Here is a 15,499-nt window from a genome sequence, read left to right as displayed (position 1 = left end):
CATTCAAGGATAAGAAGCCAACATGGAAAGCAGTCACATGTTTGGTGTGGAGATCAGTCTCCAAGTGGGAGATTGGTAAGTATGGAGCCTGATTTACCCCTTATAAATTTTTTGTATTAAAAATGCACATTTGTAAGGCCCCTGTTATGAGGAGAAGCCATCATACGTGAAGAAAAATCACTTGCTAGAAACCAAAATTTTCATGCTAGAATATTCCTTTTCGTCGAAATATTATGCCCGAACAACAGCTGGAAAGTGGTCCAAAAACGGCGGGTCAGTTGGCCGATGGCCGATGGCTAGTGGTCGGAAGTCAATGGCCAATGGGTGGTGGCCGAATTCAATGGCCGATGACCGATTTCAAGATGGACTTATCTTCTCAAGGGTTCAAGTCGGACTTGTCAACACAAGGGCAGCTACCCACGACTGCCTCTCATAAGAGAGGGCAACCCTTTTGGCCTATAAACGGAGGCCTCTTCCACACACAAAAACGGATTGTGAAGCATTGTGGTGCATTGTGAATTTGATGTGAGGTGGTGAGAGTGAAGCAAGGTGGGAGCTCCAATAGGGTATAACCGCTTTGTAATCTACTTCTTGTTTTTAAGCACTAAATCCATTGAGTGGCTTCTTTCCCATGGATGTAGTCCACATTGGGTGAACCACGTATATCGTGTTCTCTCTCTCTCTCTCTCTCTCTCTCTACTCTATAATCTCTCATGTGTGAAAAATTATCTCTCTTCATTAAGTAAACTACTCATTATCTACTTAGCTACGTCATATTCCCTAACAGATCACGACCGACATGCCCTCTATTGCAGGAGACTAAAGTAGTGTAAATGCAAACATGTAGCTTATTCATCCCCGAAAACCAAGTTGTCAAAGATGGAGGTTGTACAAAGGTTGGTTGATTATAGAAGTATTTTTGGTTAAGAACTTGCTGATGCCACCCCTAACCTTGAGAATGGGACAATTCATGTGGGTTGAAAAAATATCACAGTCACCCATTGGCTCCCCGTTTCACATATTGTCTTCTCTATCTTTCGGTAGAGTGAGTGTAGGAGGCGATTGCAAGGAGCCCTTCTACATGAGAGTCAAGAGCATGGCACATAGATGATCACTAAGGCCTCACCCCTTTGGAGGAGGCCGAAAAGAAGAAAAAAGACGAGCTGCAATCTTTATTGAGAATCAAAAGAGCGCTACGCGAGGTCAATACTTAAACTTGAAAAGTGTCGTGCCCTAGAACCCCTGTGCTAGGAGTTGACAATGGAGCAATTGAGATGGGCCTTGTAGGCGCACTTTTGCAAGGGGCCACTTCCATTCCGCCCCGACTCGCATAAATCTTGGATGCGAGCCAGGGGGAGGATGCTGCACTATCGCCGACACTAAGGAAGCGCGTTGTGGAGACTGTGTTGGCATGCATTATGCTGGAATCGAAGGTAGACACCATTTGCGCACTGCCCAACGAGGCTCTCCGCATGAAGGCCATCAGTTGCGTATGTGGAATCAATGTGAAACACCACTCCTCATGCCGTGCAATATGTGCTTGAGAGCTGTCTGGCGACGCTGTGCTATGTCTTCCATGTGAGTAGCGCTCTCGGAAATCTCTCTGCCTTTTCCGAGGAGGCCTTCCACGGTGATCCCTGCTCCAACGGACGCCTGCTCTCCATCGTGCACTTCTGTTTTGAGTAGGAAATGGGGCTCTTTACAGACCTCCTCTCCCAGCATGATGCCTTCATTAGCCACGATGACATTGCCTTCAAGTTGATCAAGCTCATGTATGGCCTCGTCTTTGAGCTCTCCAAGGAGAACTTTAAGCTCTACCTCTGCTAGCAAGCCAACTACGACACCCTCTAGGGCTATTGCAAGGAACGCTCGTAATGTAAACCTCCTCACTGTAGACGATACATCATAGCCCTATATTACTCTACCACGACTATCATGGATGCTTGAGAGTCAATCGCTGCCTGCATCATCGCCTATGTCATTGCGTACATCATTGCTAAAAGGCTCTAGAAGAATCTAGAAGGATCTAGAAGATTCTAGAAATTCTAAAAGTATCGAGGAGATTCTAGAAGTTTCTAGAAGCATGGAGAAGATTCCGGAAGAATCTAGAAGTTTTTGGAAAGCTCTAGAAAGTTAGAGAAGGATCTAGAAGGTTCTAGAAGGATCAATAAGTTTCTAGAAGCTTGGAGAAGATTCCAGAAAGATCTAGTAGTTTCTGGAAAACTCTAGAAAGTTGAAGAAGGATCCAGAAGCTTCTAGAAGAACTAGAAGGATCAAGAAGGTTCTAGAAGATTCTAACCTCCTCAAGAAGAACCTAGAAAGTCCTAACCTCCTCAAGTAACCTCCTCAAGCACTAGCATAAATAGGGGTCTTGGGCCACAAGCCCCTCAGTCTTGCCAACACCAGTTGTGAGGCTCCTATGAGGAAATCCCTCTTCTAGTTCTTGTCTTATGTTCAAGTCTTGTCCTTGCAATCAAGCTTTGTCTTGTACTCAAGTCATATAATCCAAGTCTTGTATCTAGCTCTCTTAATAAAGTATTAAGTCTTATAATCAATATTAAGCTTATCATCAAGTCCGAGTTCCTGTACATTGTGAGCACCTCCTCTTGCTCTCTTCTAGCTCTATACGTGCTCATAACAGTTTGGCAAGACCAGCATCTCTTAATCTTCTCAAGCCATCATGGAGCCGATGATGGAAGGTGTCATCAACGCATTGCAAAGCATCCAAGCTCAGTTACAAGAACTTCACGAGAGTAACGCTCAACTTCAAGTAGGGCAACCCCTAATCTTGGGACCGGCGTTGCAAAATCTTCAACGTCAAATTCAAGAGCTTCAAGAGACAAGCACACATCAAGCACAAGCTGCAAGATCTAGCTATTGTCAACAACACAAGAAGGAGCTGAAGGTCAGCATGTCTGAAAAATTTGATGGGACTAGATCAAAGTTTAGAAGTTTTCTCCAACAAGTGCGTCTCTTCATTTGAATGCAACAAGAGCGTTATCCAGATGATGCCTCTCAAGTAGGCCTTATTGGGACCCTCCTCTTAGGTACGGCTCTCTCCTGGTTTTCTCCCTTACTTGAAAAAGAATCTCCTCTTCTTCATGACTTTGAAGCTTTTGTGCGGGAGTTCTCTGCAACCTTTGGGGATACTGATAGAGCAAGGGTTGCTGAAACCAAACTTAGAAATCTCCACCAAGGATCACGACCTGCATCCATCTATGCATCCGAATTTCAACAGCTCACTTGTGATCTGACTTGGCATGAGGAATATTTCATTAGCCAATTTCAGTGGGGATTAAAGGATGCGCGTAAAAGATCTTTTATTGACTATGCCAAAGGTTCACACACTAAGCGAGTTCATCTCTCAAGCAATAGAATGTGATATTGACTATTTGAGAGGAGACAAGAGAGGCATCTTGGGGCACCATTGCGACCCCAAACAGAAGTGACACATAATAGCTACACACCTCAACAGGGCCATGAATCAAGCATTGAGCCCATGCAAATTGATTCAGCACGGTTTCAACCTCTCTCAGCCCAGGAGAAGCAAAGGCGGCGCATTAATGGCTTATGTATGTATTGTGGAGAGCAGGGACACATAATTCAACAGTGTCCAAGGAAGAGAAGGATGAAGGTTCATGGTGCAATGACCTCCATGTGTTCGGAAAACATGGACGTCCAACCCCAATATGTTGGGGTATAGGCGTCTGTGCCTTGCCCGGCCGCCCAGAGTCTGGGCGCCCACTGACTTGTATACCTTATACATAGCATAAGTGTATAGGGGGCTGCTCACTCTTTTGAGTCTCCCCACCCACATCGTGTGTGTCTCCTTCTCTCTCTCTCACTCTCCGTCTGTGGTGCTCCCCGATCCCTGTATGCATCGATACCGCACAGTGTGGGCTTGGTGATTAGCTCACAGATTGCAGTGCGATACTAGAGCATGCGAGGCTTGTATTGACATTGCGGGAGCTCTATTTTGGAGTGTATCTCACAGGTTTTACATTGTGTTTCTGGCCATATTTGTAGACAGTTTCCAGGTGTTGTTGGTGAGGTGGTTTTGCTATCTAGCTTGCTACTTGTGCTCATGGCAGAGACAGGTGATCGATCAGATTGTGACCTCTCACAGATGCGCGTGTTTGATGGGTCAGACTTTGCGGCATGGAGAGAGTGTATGCTTGATGCATTGACACAGCGAGGGTTGCATCGACCATTGAGTGGTGATGCAGGTAGACCTTCAAACATGTCTGACGATCAGTGGCAAGAGCTAGAGGAGATGGCACTATCTACGCTCTCTTTGCACCTTGTGGAATCTGTATATGCTCTTGTTATGTATGAGGCTACTTCGAGAGCACTTTGGCGCAGATTACATGATATGTATGATAGATCTGAGTCATCAAGGACTCGTGTGAGACATGTACATTCACGAGTATGCCGACAGGTGATATGTTGGTATTGTGGTCATTCTGGACACGTTAGACGGCGTTGTTTTCGTCGTATGCGACATCATAGGAGACATGGCAGTCTCAAAGATGTATGTAGTGATGCCATGGACTCAGTTGCTTTGACAGTTGAGGCACATGTAGTGTCGGAGTATACTAGTGACGGGGATGTCACTTTTACCTCGAGTTATGCACGAGATGCTATACATGTGGATAGTGCACTCCCTTCGCAGTGGTTGCTAGACGCAGATGCTATGTTTCATGTCACGCCGCATCGTGCATGGTTTTGTAGCTATTCTAGAGGGATGCTTGGCAGTGTACGTTTGATCGATGGATCGGTGCATGTGATAGCAGGTGCAGGAGATGTGAGACTGTCATTACCGAGTGGTGCATCTTACTTGTTACGACATGTGCGCTATGTACCAGATTTGACAATGAGTTTGATCTCGATTGGTCAGCTTAGAGATTGTGGATGTCAGGTTTCGCTACGAGAGCGAGATTTTGTGATGCATTTGGGTTCGCTAGTGATTGCGAGAGGTGCCAAGAGTGGTACAGGTTACCCATTGCATGTGGATCAAGGGAGAGACGGTGTTGTCTCTGTGATCGCGCAGCCACGTAGAGAGCGAGAGAGCAGGCGAGTCTCTTTTGCTCATGGGTTGCAGGGTACTTTGCACGGAGTGCAGAGTAGTGAGCTCGTTGTGCACACAGTTGGGGCACGACTTGAGCAGTCACACAGAGAGGTGACAGAGTCATACATGCATGCTTTGCTAGTGACTGAGCAAAGCAGAGAGTCAGTTGTGCGAGATACTTCTATGCAGGATAGACAGGTAGAGAGGTCTTGCTCTAGTGAGTCACGACACGAGGACGTTGTGCAAGAGTCTATGTATACGGAGTTAGAGCGTGAGAGCTCTAGTGAGTCACAGCAGATTGAGTGGTCATGTTTGCAGTGGATGATTGCAGAGGAGACTAAGATGTCAGCGATTATGCAGTCATTCCTTTCTATGCTCGACAGTGAGCATGGGGATATAGTTGTGCAGGATATGTCTTCCAGCAGACATCTAGAGCAGCTGGTTTGCTCTGAGGTTGCACGACAGGTTGATGCGTCTTTTGCGGACAGTCAGGAGATGTATGTGGCTGATACGCCTTGTCAGTCAGAGATGCCTATTGCCAGGGATATATATGTTGATGCATGCTCCGTAGAGCTAGCAGGGCCCGCTAGCATTGCATCGGCATTCGGTGGTCTCATGTATGAGATGTTGATCTTGAGACCAGATATCGCAGCTACAGTGGGAGCATTTGCAGTTGGGGTTGTCAGTCATTTGTTGATTGATGATGGCATAGTGCACGAGGGAGATATGCAGGTATTGCGTACATACTTGCAGTACGTGTGTGGTACGTCTGTTGGTGTATGGACTTACACGGGAGCAGGACAGCCGGATGCACACGATCACAGCCAGCCAGTGGGCATCGGTTGAGAGCGGTTTTCTCTCACCTTTTGTAGTCTTTAGACTAGGTTCCCTTGCTTAAAGGCACAGTCGCCTTTAAGTGGGAGGTTGTTGGGATATAGGCGTCTGTGCCTTGCCCAGCCGCCCAGAGTCTGGGCGCCCACTAACTTGTATACCTTATACATAGCATAAGTGTATAGGGGGCTGCTCACTCTTTTGAGTCTCCCCACCCACATCGTGTGTGTCTTCTTCTCTTTCTCTCACTCTCCATCTGTGGTGCTCCCCGATCCCCTTCACAATAGAGACCGACCGGTTGGACAAAAGACAAGCAAAAAAAGGTCTCTTTCTTCCTGCTGATTCCACTTCAAGTTTTATGCTACCAGTCAAGATCCATATGCCGGGTAGGCACATGGATTGTGAAGCATTACTAGATTCAAGCGCAACGGCGTGCTTCATGGACAAAGAATTTGCAAAAGAACAAGGCATACCACTTGTGGAGAAGTCCAATCCAGCAACTGTAGAAGTCATTGATGGTCGTCCCCTTGCTTCAGGGGATGTCAGGTATGAAACTCGCCCCATAGAAGTAACCTTGCAGGAGCATGTTTCAAGAATAGCGTTCAATATTATACAAAGCCCAAGCAGTCCAATTGTTATTGGGCTACCGTGGCTTGGATTACATAATCCTGACATCGATTGGAGGGCTCGGGGAATTGAACCACGAAAAGTCCAAAAGAAGAAGGGAAGGCATAATAGGCCTATATATCTTGGAGCCAAGGTCTTCATGCGTGCAACCAAAAAGTATCCAACTTTCCTCATATTTGCAACACCAACCGACACGTCGACAACAAAAATCATGGAGGTATTGCCACGTCAATATCAAGATTACAATGATGTTTTTGAGAAGAAGAATGCAGACCTCTTACCGGAGCATCGACCTATGATGTGCTATAGAGCTTCAGGAGGGAATCCAACCCCCTTTTGGCCCAATATACAAGCTATCTCAAGATGAATTGGTAGAATTACGGAAAAATATTGATGAGAATCTTGCTAAGGGGTTCATACGGCATTCAAAGTCCTCGGCAGGAGCTCCAATACTCTTTGTAAAAAAGAAGGACGGAACTCTCCGGATGTGCGTGGATTATAGGGGCCTAAACAAGATCAGCGTCAAGAATCGCTATCCCCTTCCCTTGATCCCAGAGCTTCTTGAGTGCCTTGGCAAGGCAAGAATATCTACAAAAATAGATCTTCGTGGTGCTTACAACCTAGTCAGAATCAAAGAAGGTGATGATGGAAGTCAGCCTTTCGGACAAGGTATGGTCACTTCGAATATACTGTCATACCATTTGGTCTCACAAATGCCCCAGCTGTTTTTCAACATTTAATGAACGATATCTTTCGGGAGTATTTGGATTATTTTGTGATAATATATTTGGATGATATCTTGATATTTTCCAAGGATCAAGAAGAGCATGAGCACCATGTACAATTAGTGCTTGAAAAGCTTTGTGCATCAGGGTTATATGCAAAGTTGGAGAAGTGCTCTTTTCATCAATCTAAGGTGGAATTTCTTGGTTATGTATTTTCTGAAAAGGGAATCTCCATGGATCCAAAGAAGGTTCAAACCATCCTTGATTGGGAGACACCCACCTCGGTAAGAGATGTTCAATGTTTCCTCGGATTTGTAAATTTTTATCGTATCTTTATACAAGGATACTCCAAGGTGGTTACAACACTCACAAGGTTGACAGGCCATAATAAGTTTGTATGGAACTCAGAGGTAGCGAAAGCATTCCAGACTCTCAAGAAAACTTTCACGACCGCACCTATTCTAATTCATGCAGATCCTACAAAGCCTTTCATCCTAGAAACAGACGCTTCAGATTTTGCCCTTGGTGCTATTCTATCCCAAGTAGGAGCATTTCCGTAAGTTCTCAGCCGCAGAGATCAATTATGAAATCCATGACAAAGAGCTCTTAGCAATCATCGACTCCTTCGACACTTGGCGTCACCTACTTGAAGGAGCTCCTCATAAGATCATTGTCTATACAGATCACAAGAATTTGGAATACTTCATGACATCCCGCATCTTGAATCGTCGCCAAGCCAGGTGGAGTGGTATCCTATCAAGGTTTGATTTTCTTATCTCTTATAGACCTGGCCGTCAACAAGCTAAGCCAGATGCCTTATCAAGAAGATCCTACCCTGCACCTAGAGAAGGCGACGCAGCATTTGATCAACAAGAGTCAGTGACTTTGAAACCTGAGCAGCTTAAGCTAAACGCCACCCTAAGCCAAGCTCCTAAAGATTCTACTTTTCTTTCTAAGGTGAAGACGCAAATTGCCAAAGACCCACTTGCTCAGAATATTAGACAACAACTACAAGGACAAGAGGTTAATGAGGACTTTCAAGAAATTGATGGACTAATTTACTATAAGGGTCTTCTCTATATTCCGCCAAGACCAACACGCTTGGAGGAACTTCAGCAACGGCATGATCTTCCATCAGCAGGGCATTTTGGGGTTAATAAGACAATTGAACTTCTCTCCCGTGACTTTTGGTGGCCTCAAATGTGGAAGCTTGTCAAGGAGTATGTAGGCACTTGTGACACTTGCAATAGATCAAAGGCCCCTCGTCATCATCCTCATGGGTTACTCCATCCCTTGCCCATTCCAACCAAACCATGGTCATCCATCTCCATGGATTTCATTGTAGAGCTACCCTTGTCACAAGGATTTGACTCCATCCTAGTAGTCGTGGATCGGTTTATAGAAATGGCACACTTCATTCCAACCACTAAAACCATCACCAGCGAAGGTACGACCAAACTCTTTCTACATCATATCTATCGTTATCACGGATTACCAGATGACATAGTTTTTGATCGAGGCCCACAATTCATCTCTAGTTTTTGGAAAAGCTTATTCAAGCTACTCGGAGTACAAATCAACCTCTCCTCAGCCAATCACCCACAAAGTGATGGACAAACAGAGAGAGTAAATCAAGTTTGGAACAGTATCTCCGTTGTACTATCAATTATCACCAAGATAATTGGGTCGAGCTCCTACCACTAGTAGAATTCTCCTATAATAACAGTTTTCATGCCTCCACCCGTCACACTCCATTCTTTGCTAATTATAGTCAACATCCCAAACAGGATATCCACAGACACTATCAAGTCAAGAATCCAACTGCTATTCATCTTACATAGCAATTATCTGCAATTCACAAAGAACTTACGATCCATATCAAAGAAGCTCAATCCGAGTATAAGGAAAGTGCAGATCTCCACCGCGTGCAACATCCAAAATAGAAAGAAGGGGATAAAGTGTGGCTCCTCCGACGTGATCTGCGTTCACCTCGTCCCTGTCAAAAGCTTGATTATCAAAGGCTTGGCCCGTTTAAAATTATCTGTCAAGTCAATCCAGTCACCTATCGGCTCCGATTGCCCTCATCCATGAAAATCCATCCGGTCTTTCATGTTTCAGTCCTAGAACCTTGTCACATATCTAAGATCCCAGGAAGAGCCCTACAACCACCTCCTCCGGTTGAGATTCAAGGACATGACGAATATGAGGTCGAGAAAGTCCTAGATTCTCGAGTTTCGCGTGGCAGGTTATAGTACTTGGTGCATTGGAAAGGCTATGATGTTAGTTAACGAACTTGGGAACCAACACACAATCTACAACATGGATCTCATGGAAGCCCAACTCAAGGAACACCACTGCTCCTCGTGGAACTCGTCGCTAGAGGAGGGGGTAATGTCATGGATGCTTGAGAGTCAGTCGTTGCCTGCATCATCACCTACATCATCGCTAGAAGGCTCTAGAAGAATCTAGAAGGATCTAGAAGATTCTAGAAGTTCTAAAAGTGTCAAGGAGATTCTATAAGTTTCTAGAAGCATGGAGAAGATTCCAGAAGAATCTAGAAATTTTTGAAAAGCTCTAGAAAGTTGGAGAAGGATCAAGAAGTTTCTAGAAGCTTAGAGAAGATTCCGAAAAGATCTAGAAGTTTCTGGAAAACTCTAGAAAGTTGAAGAAGGATCCAGAAGCTTCTAGAAGAACTAGAGGGATCAATAAGGTTCTAGAAGATTCTAACCTCCTCAAGAAGAACCTAGAAAGTCCTAACCTCCTCAAACACTAGTATAAATAGGGGTCTAGGGCCACAAGCCCTTCAGTCTTGCCAAGACCAGTTGTGAGGCTCTTATGAGGAAATCCCTCTTCTAGTTCTTGTCTTATGTTCAAGTCTTGTCCTTGCAATCAAGCTTTGTCTTGTACTCAAGTCATATAATCCAAGTCTTGTATCTAGCTCTCTTAATAAAGTATTAAGTCTTATAATCAATATTAAGCTTATCATCAAGTCTGAGTTCCTGTACATTGTGAGCGCCTCTTCTAGCTCTATACGCGCTCATAACAACGACGTTTGTGCTAGATACAACAATGGAATGAATAGTCACGCAATTAGCAAGCATAATAGAGAGAAGAGAGAGGATAGCTTTATAGTTGGCCAATGGCACTTCTTTCAATAAATCACATCAATCTTGTGTATTCATGGTGAGAGCTACTATATCCTTATGAATCATAAAATTTCACACCCTTCTATGATCTCTTAAAGAGAGGTTAGATAAGAAAACCAATGACACTTTATTTCTCAACCAATGGTAGGATTGTAAATAACCTTCCCTTTTTCATCTACTAACATAATATGGTGGAAGGGGGAGCCCTTTACACGTGTCACAATCTGCGACCTGAAGGCTCAAGTCCAAAACTAAAAAAAGCCCCTTTGCATGCGATAAAGAGAGGAGAGAGGGGGAGAGAGACAGGCTGTCAAAGGCGGCCGGCCGTACTAGTTAGCACAAAGGGGAAGCATCATGGCCTTACCACGCCCAAACCCTTCATATTTAGGCAACTTCCAACTTTTTGGGATTTTTTTTTTTTCGAGTATTGATGGGCAGTAGTAAGGGCGGATCTGCACGGGCAAGGGTAGAACCTGAGCTGGCGTTCGTTAGCAAACATCGCCCATGGGTTGGAGCTTGGTAGAATTGGAAAATGCCTCTTCCTGCTGAACAATTGGCGTTTCGCGCTGGCTCCCAGCTCACACATGTGGCAAAATAAATGACGAGTGGCGGGGGTTCTACCCCGCCCATGTGAATCCGCCCTAAAAGTGAAAGCACCATAGATCTGCTCGCTGCGCAGGTGACAGGGATGACGTGGACATGACTTGGGAGAAAAGGCGTTATCAATTGGCTGTTTGATCTCGGCTTTGCTGACGTGTCTGAGAAAGGTAGAGGACGTAGTGGCAGGCACCGTCGGCAAAGGCCCTTGAGCCCGTAACGTAGGCCCGTGCAAGATAGAGCGGACAAGGAGGGGCTTTTAAGAGGGCCGCCTGCAAATTGGGTGTCCTGCAGTCACCAGTGGTCCGCTTTTTGGCATCTAGCGGCGCGAGGCCACAAGCATGTGAATGTACTCTTAGCCGCGCAGTACTCTGCCAGACTGCCAACGTCCAGCTTCCAAGCTCGAGCCTCGCGGTAGCAGTAGGCCAGGGCCAGGCCTTTTGTAGGCCTGTCTCTTTCTCTCTCTCTCTCTCTCTCTCTCTCTCTCTCTCCACGCCCCGTTACATGTGAGCCAGACCTCTGTGAGCCCCCCCCCCCCCCTCTCCGCGCGCACACACACACACGCAGATTCACACGCTCAACCCAACAAGCGTTTTCTTGAGCTCCAGTACCAGCGCTCGCGTCCTACCATTGCGCTTGAGCTTGCTCCTCTTCTGATCCACGGTTTCCGCAACCTGCCATCGGCGTCCCCTTCTGTTGAGTACCTTTTTTGGACCTACGTTACATACTCTTTCTAAAGCTGCTGCTTTGTAGTAAAACGAAATTCATCCTGGAGCTTCTGCAGCTCTGGCTGCTGCAAGCTCAGCATGAGCTATCTGCATTTCTCGCTTTTTTAAGGGAAAGCCAGCGGCATCCCAGCGGCGACCATCAATCAGGGTGTTGCTTATGTATGATCAGACATGGCTTAAGATTGGGGATTACGCTGTTCTTGCGTCTTATGCAGCTGAGAACTTGCTTCATTGATCGTCAATCAGTCTATGAAGTAATGGAAAAACATTATGAATTTTATATGCAGAGCGAGTCCCACCATTGAGTTGTGAATGCTTGAAGGGGATCACATTCCCACATCAAAAGTGCCCTAACTATTGTAGTCCATGCCCAATGGCTACAGCAGGGGCTTGAAAGACAGGTTAACGTACTGTTGTTCCCGCATTCTCCACTGTTGATATACAGAATATTTTCCATGAAGCACATGTAATGCCTGCTTCGCTTCATCGACACCGCATTCACATATGCTACCCGTTAAGAATAAGAATGTCACTGACATTCTTTCATGATGTGAGAAAAGGATTTACTGTCATGCATCCTCTTCTTGGCGACATTATCTATTGGTAGGCAGAACAAGGTATGGATCAAGCAACCCGGAGAGAAGGTGCAGTGAGTGCACCGCAGAGCCCTCGGCGCAAGCTCAGCACACTCCCTTTCTCAAAGTCGATATCCTCGAAGCCAGCAGGAAAGGGACCCACTTCCCAGAACACTAATAGCAGTAGCAATAGCAATCAGCAAACATCAGTAACTCCTGCCAAAAAGTACTCCCCACCGTCGCTCGCTCGTTCTTCCTTTAGAACTGCACCTAGTAGCCCTGCCAGACAGCAGCCCATTTCACCTCATCCTAAAGCAAGCAAAAACAAGATCACTAGCTCCAAGAATGTAAATGAATTTTCCCCAAGAAGCGCAGACAGCAAAGGATATGACGACACCGACAGGCGAAGCTTTGAGAAGCCTCCTAGAAGCACCTTTCTGGAAAAAGGTAAGAAAGCAAAGCCTCAAGCACCCCAGCAACACAGGAAAAGCGACAGCAATGAGAGTGGGACTGTAGTAAGTGATTATCTGCCCTATGTTGAAGAGGATGCGCTGTCAAACGCTAGCAGTTTAGATCAGCTTGGCCCTCTGTTTCTCAAGCTTGCAAGCGCAATGCACTTGTCAGGACAGAATCCACATAAAGCATTGGAATGTGCTTCAAGAGCTGCGAAACTTTTAGAGAGGGCGTCATCGGGAAGACCGAACTTGGAGCTTGTGATGAGTCTGCACATTCTAGCAGCAATTCATTGCAGGTTAGGGCAATGGGAAGCTGCGGTCCCGGTGTTGCAGAGGGCCGTCAGTGTGCCCTTTATTGGAGATAACATGGATCATGCCCTTGCTGCTTTTGCGGGTAACATGCAGCTTGGGGATGCATTGGTGATGCTTGGCCAGCAGGGAAGTGCCTTGGCTTCTTACCATAGAGCATATGATATTCAGACAAGAATTCTAGGCAACATGGACCCGCAAGTGGGAGAGACTTGTAGCTATTTAGCGGAAGCACATCTACAGGTATTCGAGCAATAGTTGTCATGAGATATGTGAAAATTTGCATGATGCTCTCTGTCATTATCTTTAAGCAAATTTGACTTTCATCCTTACTGAGCCCTAGATTGATGACTTATAGAGTGTCAAGTATTTTAGTGCCTATGAGAGTGAAGCCTGCATGAGTACTGGTATACCGTTCAATATTGGTAGTATCGTATGTATATTGATTTGTGTGAGGGGTGATGTATATGTTAGCAAAGTGCTGTTGGTCACTGTGCGTTGCTAATTGTGCAGGCATTGCAATTTGAAGAAGCAGCGGAGTTCTGTGGTCGTGCTCTCGCCATACACAATGAGCATAGGAAGCCAGGCTCTCTCGAAGAAGCCATGGACAGGCGGCTGATGGCACTTATCCTGGGTGGCAAAGGGGATTATGAAGCAGCACTAGAGCATCTTGTTCTAGCCAATGTGACATTCACAGCCAACAACAAGGATGCGGATGTTGCAGCTGTGGATTCAAGCATCGGAGACTTGTACGTGGCATTGGGACGATACGATGAGGCCGTGTTCTCATACCAAAAGTCTCTGAATCTCTTGAAATCTGTTTTTGGAGAAGGGCACATAAAGGTGGCATCTGTGTACGTAAGCCTTGCAGAGCAGTATCTGAAGACAGGGAAACATAGAGCGGCAAAGACGCATTGCGAGAATGCACTACGTATATATGGACGGCAGAATGCGGGGCACGCAGAAGTGGATCTTGCAACTGGTTTGACAGAGATTGCCTCTGTCTATGAGAGCATGAGCGAAAGGGAGCAAGCCATAATGTTCCTTCAACGCGCTCTAGACATTCTAGAGGGCCTCCCTGGGCATCATAGTGCAGTTGCAGGTATTGAAGGGCAAATGGGTGTTATGTTCTACGTATTGGGAAGATATGAGGAAGCTTTTATGGCCTTCAAGAATGCTATCTCAAAGCTAAGGGCGGCAGGGGAAGGGCGCTCATCAGTTTTGGGGATATTACTGAACCAAATGGGGCTTGCATGTGTTGGACTCAATGAGATTTGGCATTCTGCAGACCTATTTGAGGAGGCCAAAGGCATTTTTGAGGAGATTTTGGGTCCACTTCATGCGGATACTCTCGCTATCTCGAGCAACCTGGCCGGCGCCTATGATGCATTGGGCAGGTAAATAAATACTTTTCCAAGATGTGGATGGGTTTTTATGAAATGCATATAGACCCATGAGCTAGTGATTCTGTAGCATAAGATAGAAGCTCTGCAAGTGAAGAAGTAAGTGAAATTGCGAGTAATACCCGAGCTTTGTTTGATGCATCATTGGTATGATGATGATAGAAAAGACATTATTGGGATTATTGTATACTGGTTCACTTGTTTCTGTCTCAAAAATGTAGATCCGCAGAGGCTATTGATCTCTTAGAGAGAATTTTGGATGTCAAGGAGGAAAGGCTTGGCACAGTGCATCCAGAGGTGGAGGAGGAACGGTACCGACTAATGCAGTTGCTTCAGGAGGCTGGCCGTGATAGGGTCCGCAAGACTAACACACTTGAAGAGCTCCTTTTGCTAAATACAATCCACATGCACAAAGAACCCCTTGCCAGAAGCAATACCCCTTGTTGATCGAGCTATCCAGCATGATACACCCTCACCATTTTTGCCATAATCTAATTAGCAGCTTGAGCCAGACTTAACCACCATTCGATTTTAATTCTTTCTTGTCTTGACGGGGTTCCTATGCCCGAGGATTAGGTTCATGATTCCCGCTGATTAAAGAATACAAGGTGTACAATAGTCTCTTCTCATGCCCACCGTCTCATTCAAAGTAGCTGTAATGTGTTAAATGTAATTGGAAGGACCTTGCTGATTAGTCTGTGAAGATTTTTTGGTCATATACATTCAAGAAGGTTGTTGTTGGCATGTGCCTTCAGGCAAGTTAATTGCTGTGTTTTCTAAGTAACAGATCTGTAGAGCTGTTGTCTGCCTCTTTGAGATGGAATACAGGGAGCTTTTGGAATATCAGAGGCAACTCTGTAGGCATAGCAAGGCGCGTGCATGGAGAGTGAGATAGAGGAGCGAACACAATTGTCGGGTGGAGCTTCCTGCAGCAATGTCTGTTGCAACACCTTATTGTCTAGTGCTAAGAATGAATGTTGATGTGAGTTAGTTAGTGAGTGGGCGGCCGGACATGAGATGTTCTGCCAGGACATA

At 45.7% G+C, this 15,499-nt stretch overlaps 1 protein-coding gene across 1 annotated transcript; it reads left to right on the top strand.

Annotated features, from left to right (window-relative positions):
* The first annotated feature begins 11,522 nt into the window (after window positions 1-11,522).
* Window positions 11,523-15,158, top strand: LOC147438675 (protein KINESIN LIGHT CHAIN-RELATED 1-like). The gene is made up of 3 exons (XM_086484688.1): window positions 11,523-13,304; window positions 13,575-14,458; window positions 14,686-15,158. The coding sequence occupies exons 1-3, from the start codon at window positions 12,342-12,344 to the stop codon at window positions 14,909-14,911; spliced, it is 2,073 nt and encodes a 690-aa protein (XP_086340814.1). The 5' UTR covers window positions 11,523-12,341; the 3' UTR covers window positions 14,912-15,158.
* Window positions 15,159-15,499: the final 341 nt, after the last annotated feature.

Source organism: Adiantum capillus-veneris, chromosome 16 (assembly GCF_014529385.1).
Source record: "Adiantum capillus-veneris isolate H3 chromosome 16, ASM1452938v2, whole genome shotgun sequence".
NCBI classification, from domain to species: domain Eukaryota; kingdom Viridiplantae; phylum Streptophyta; class Polypodiopsida; order Polypodiales; family Pteridaceae; genus Adiantum; species Adiantum capillus-veneris.
The sequence above is the reverse complement of the archived record's forward strand: the minus strand, read 5'-3'. Positions and strand labels throughout refer to the sequence as shown.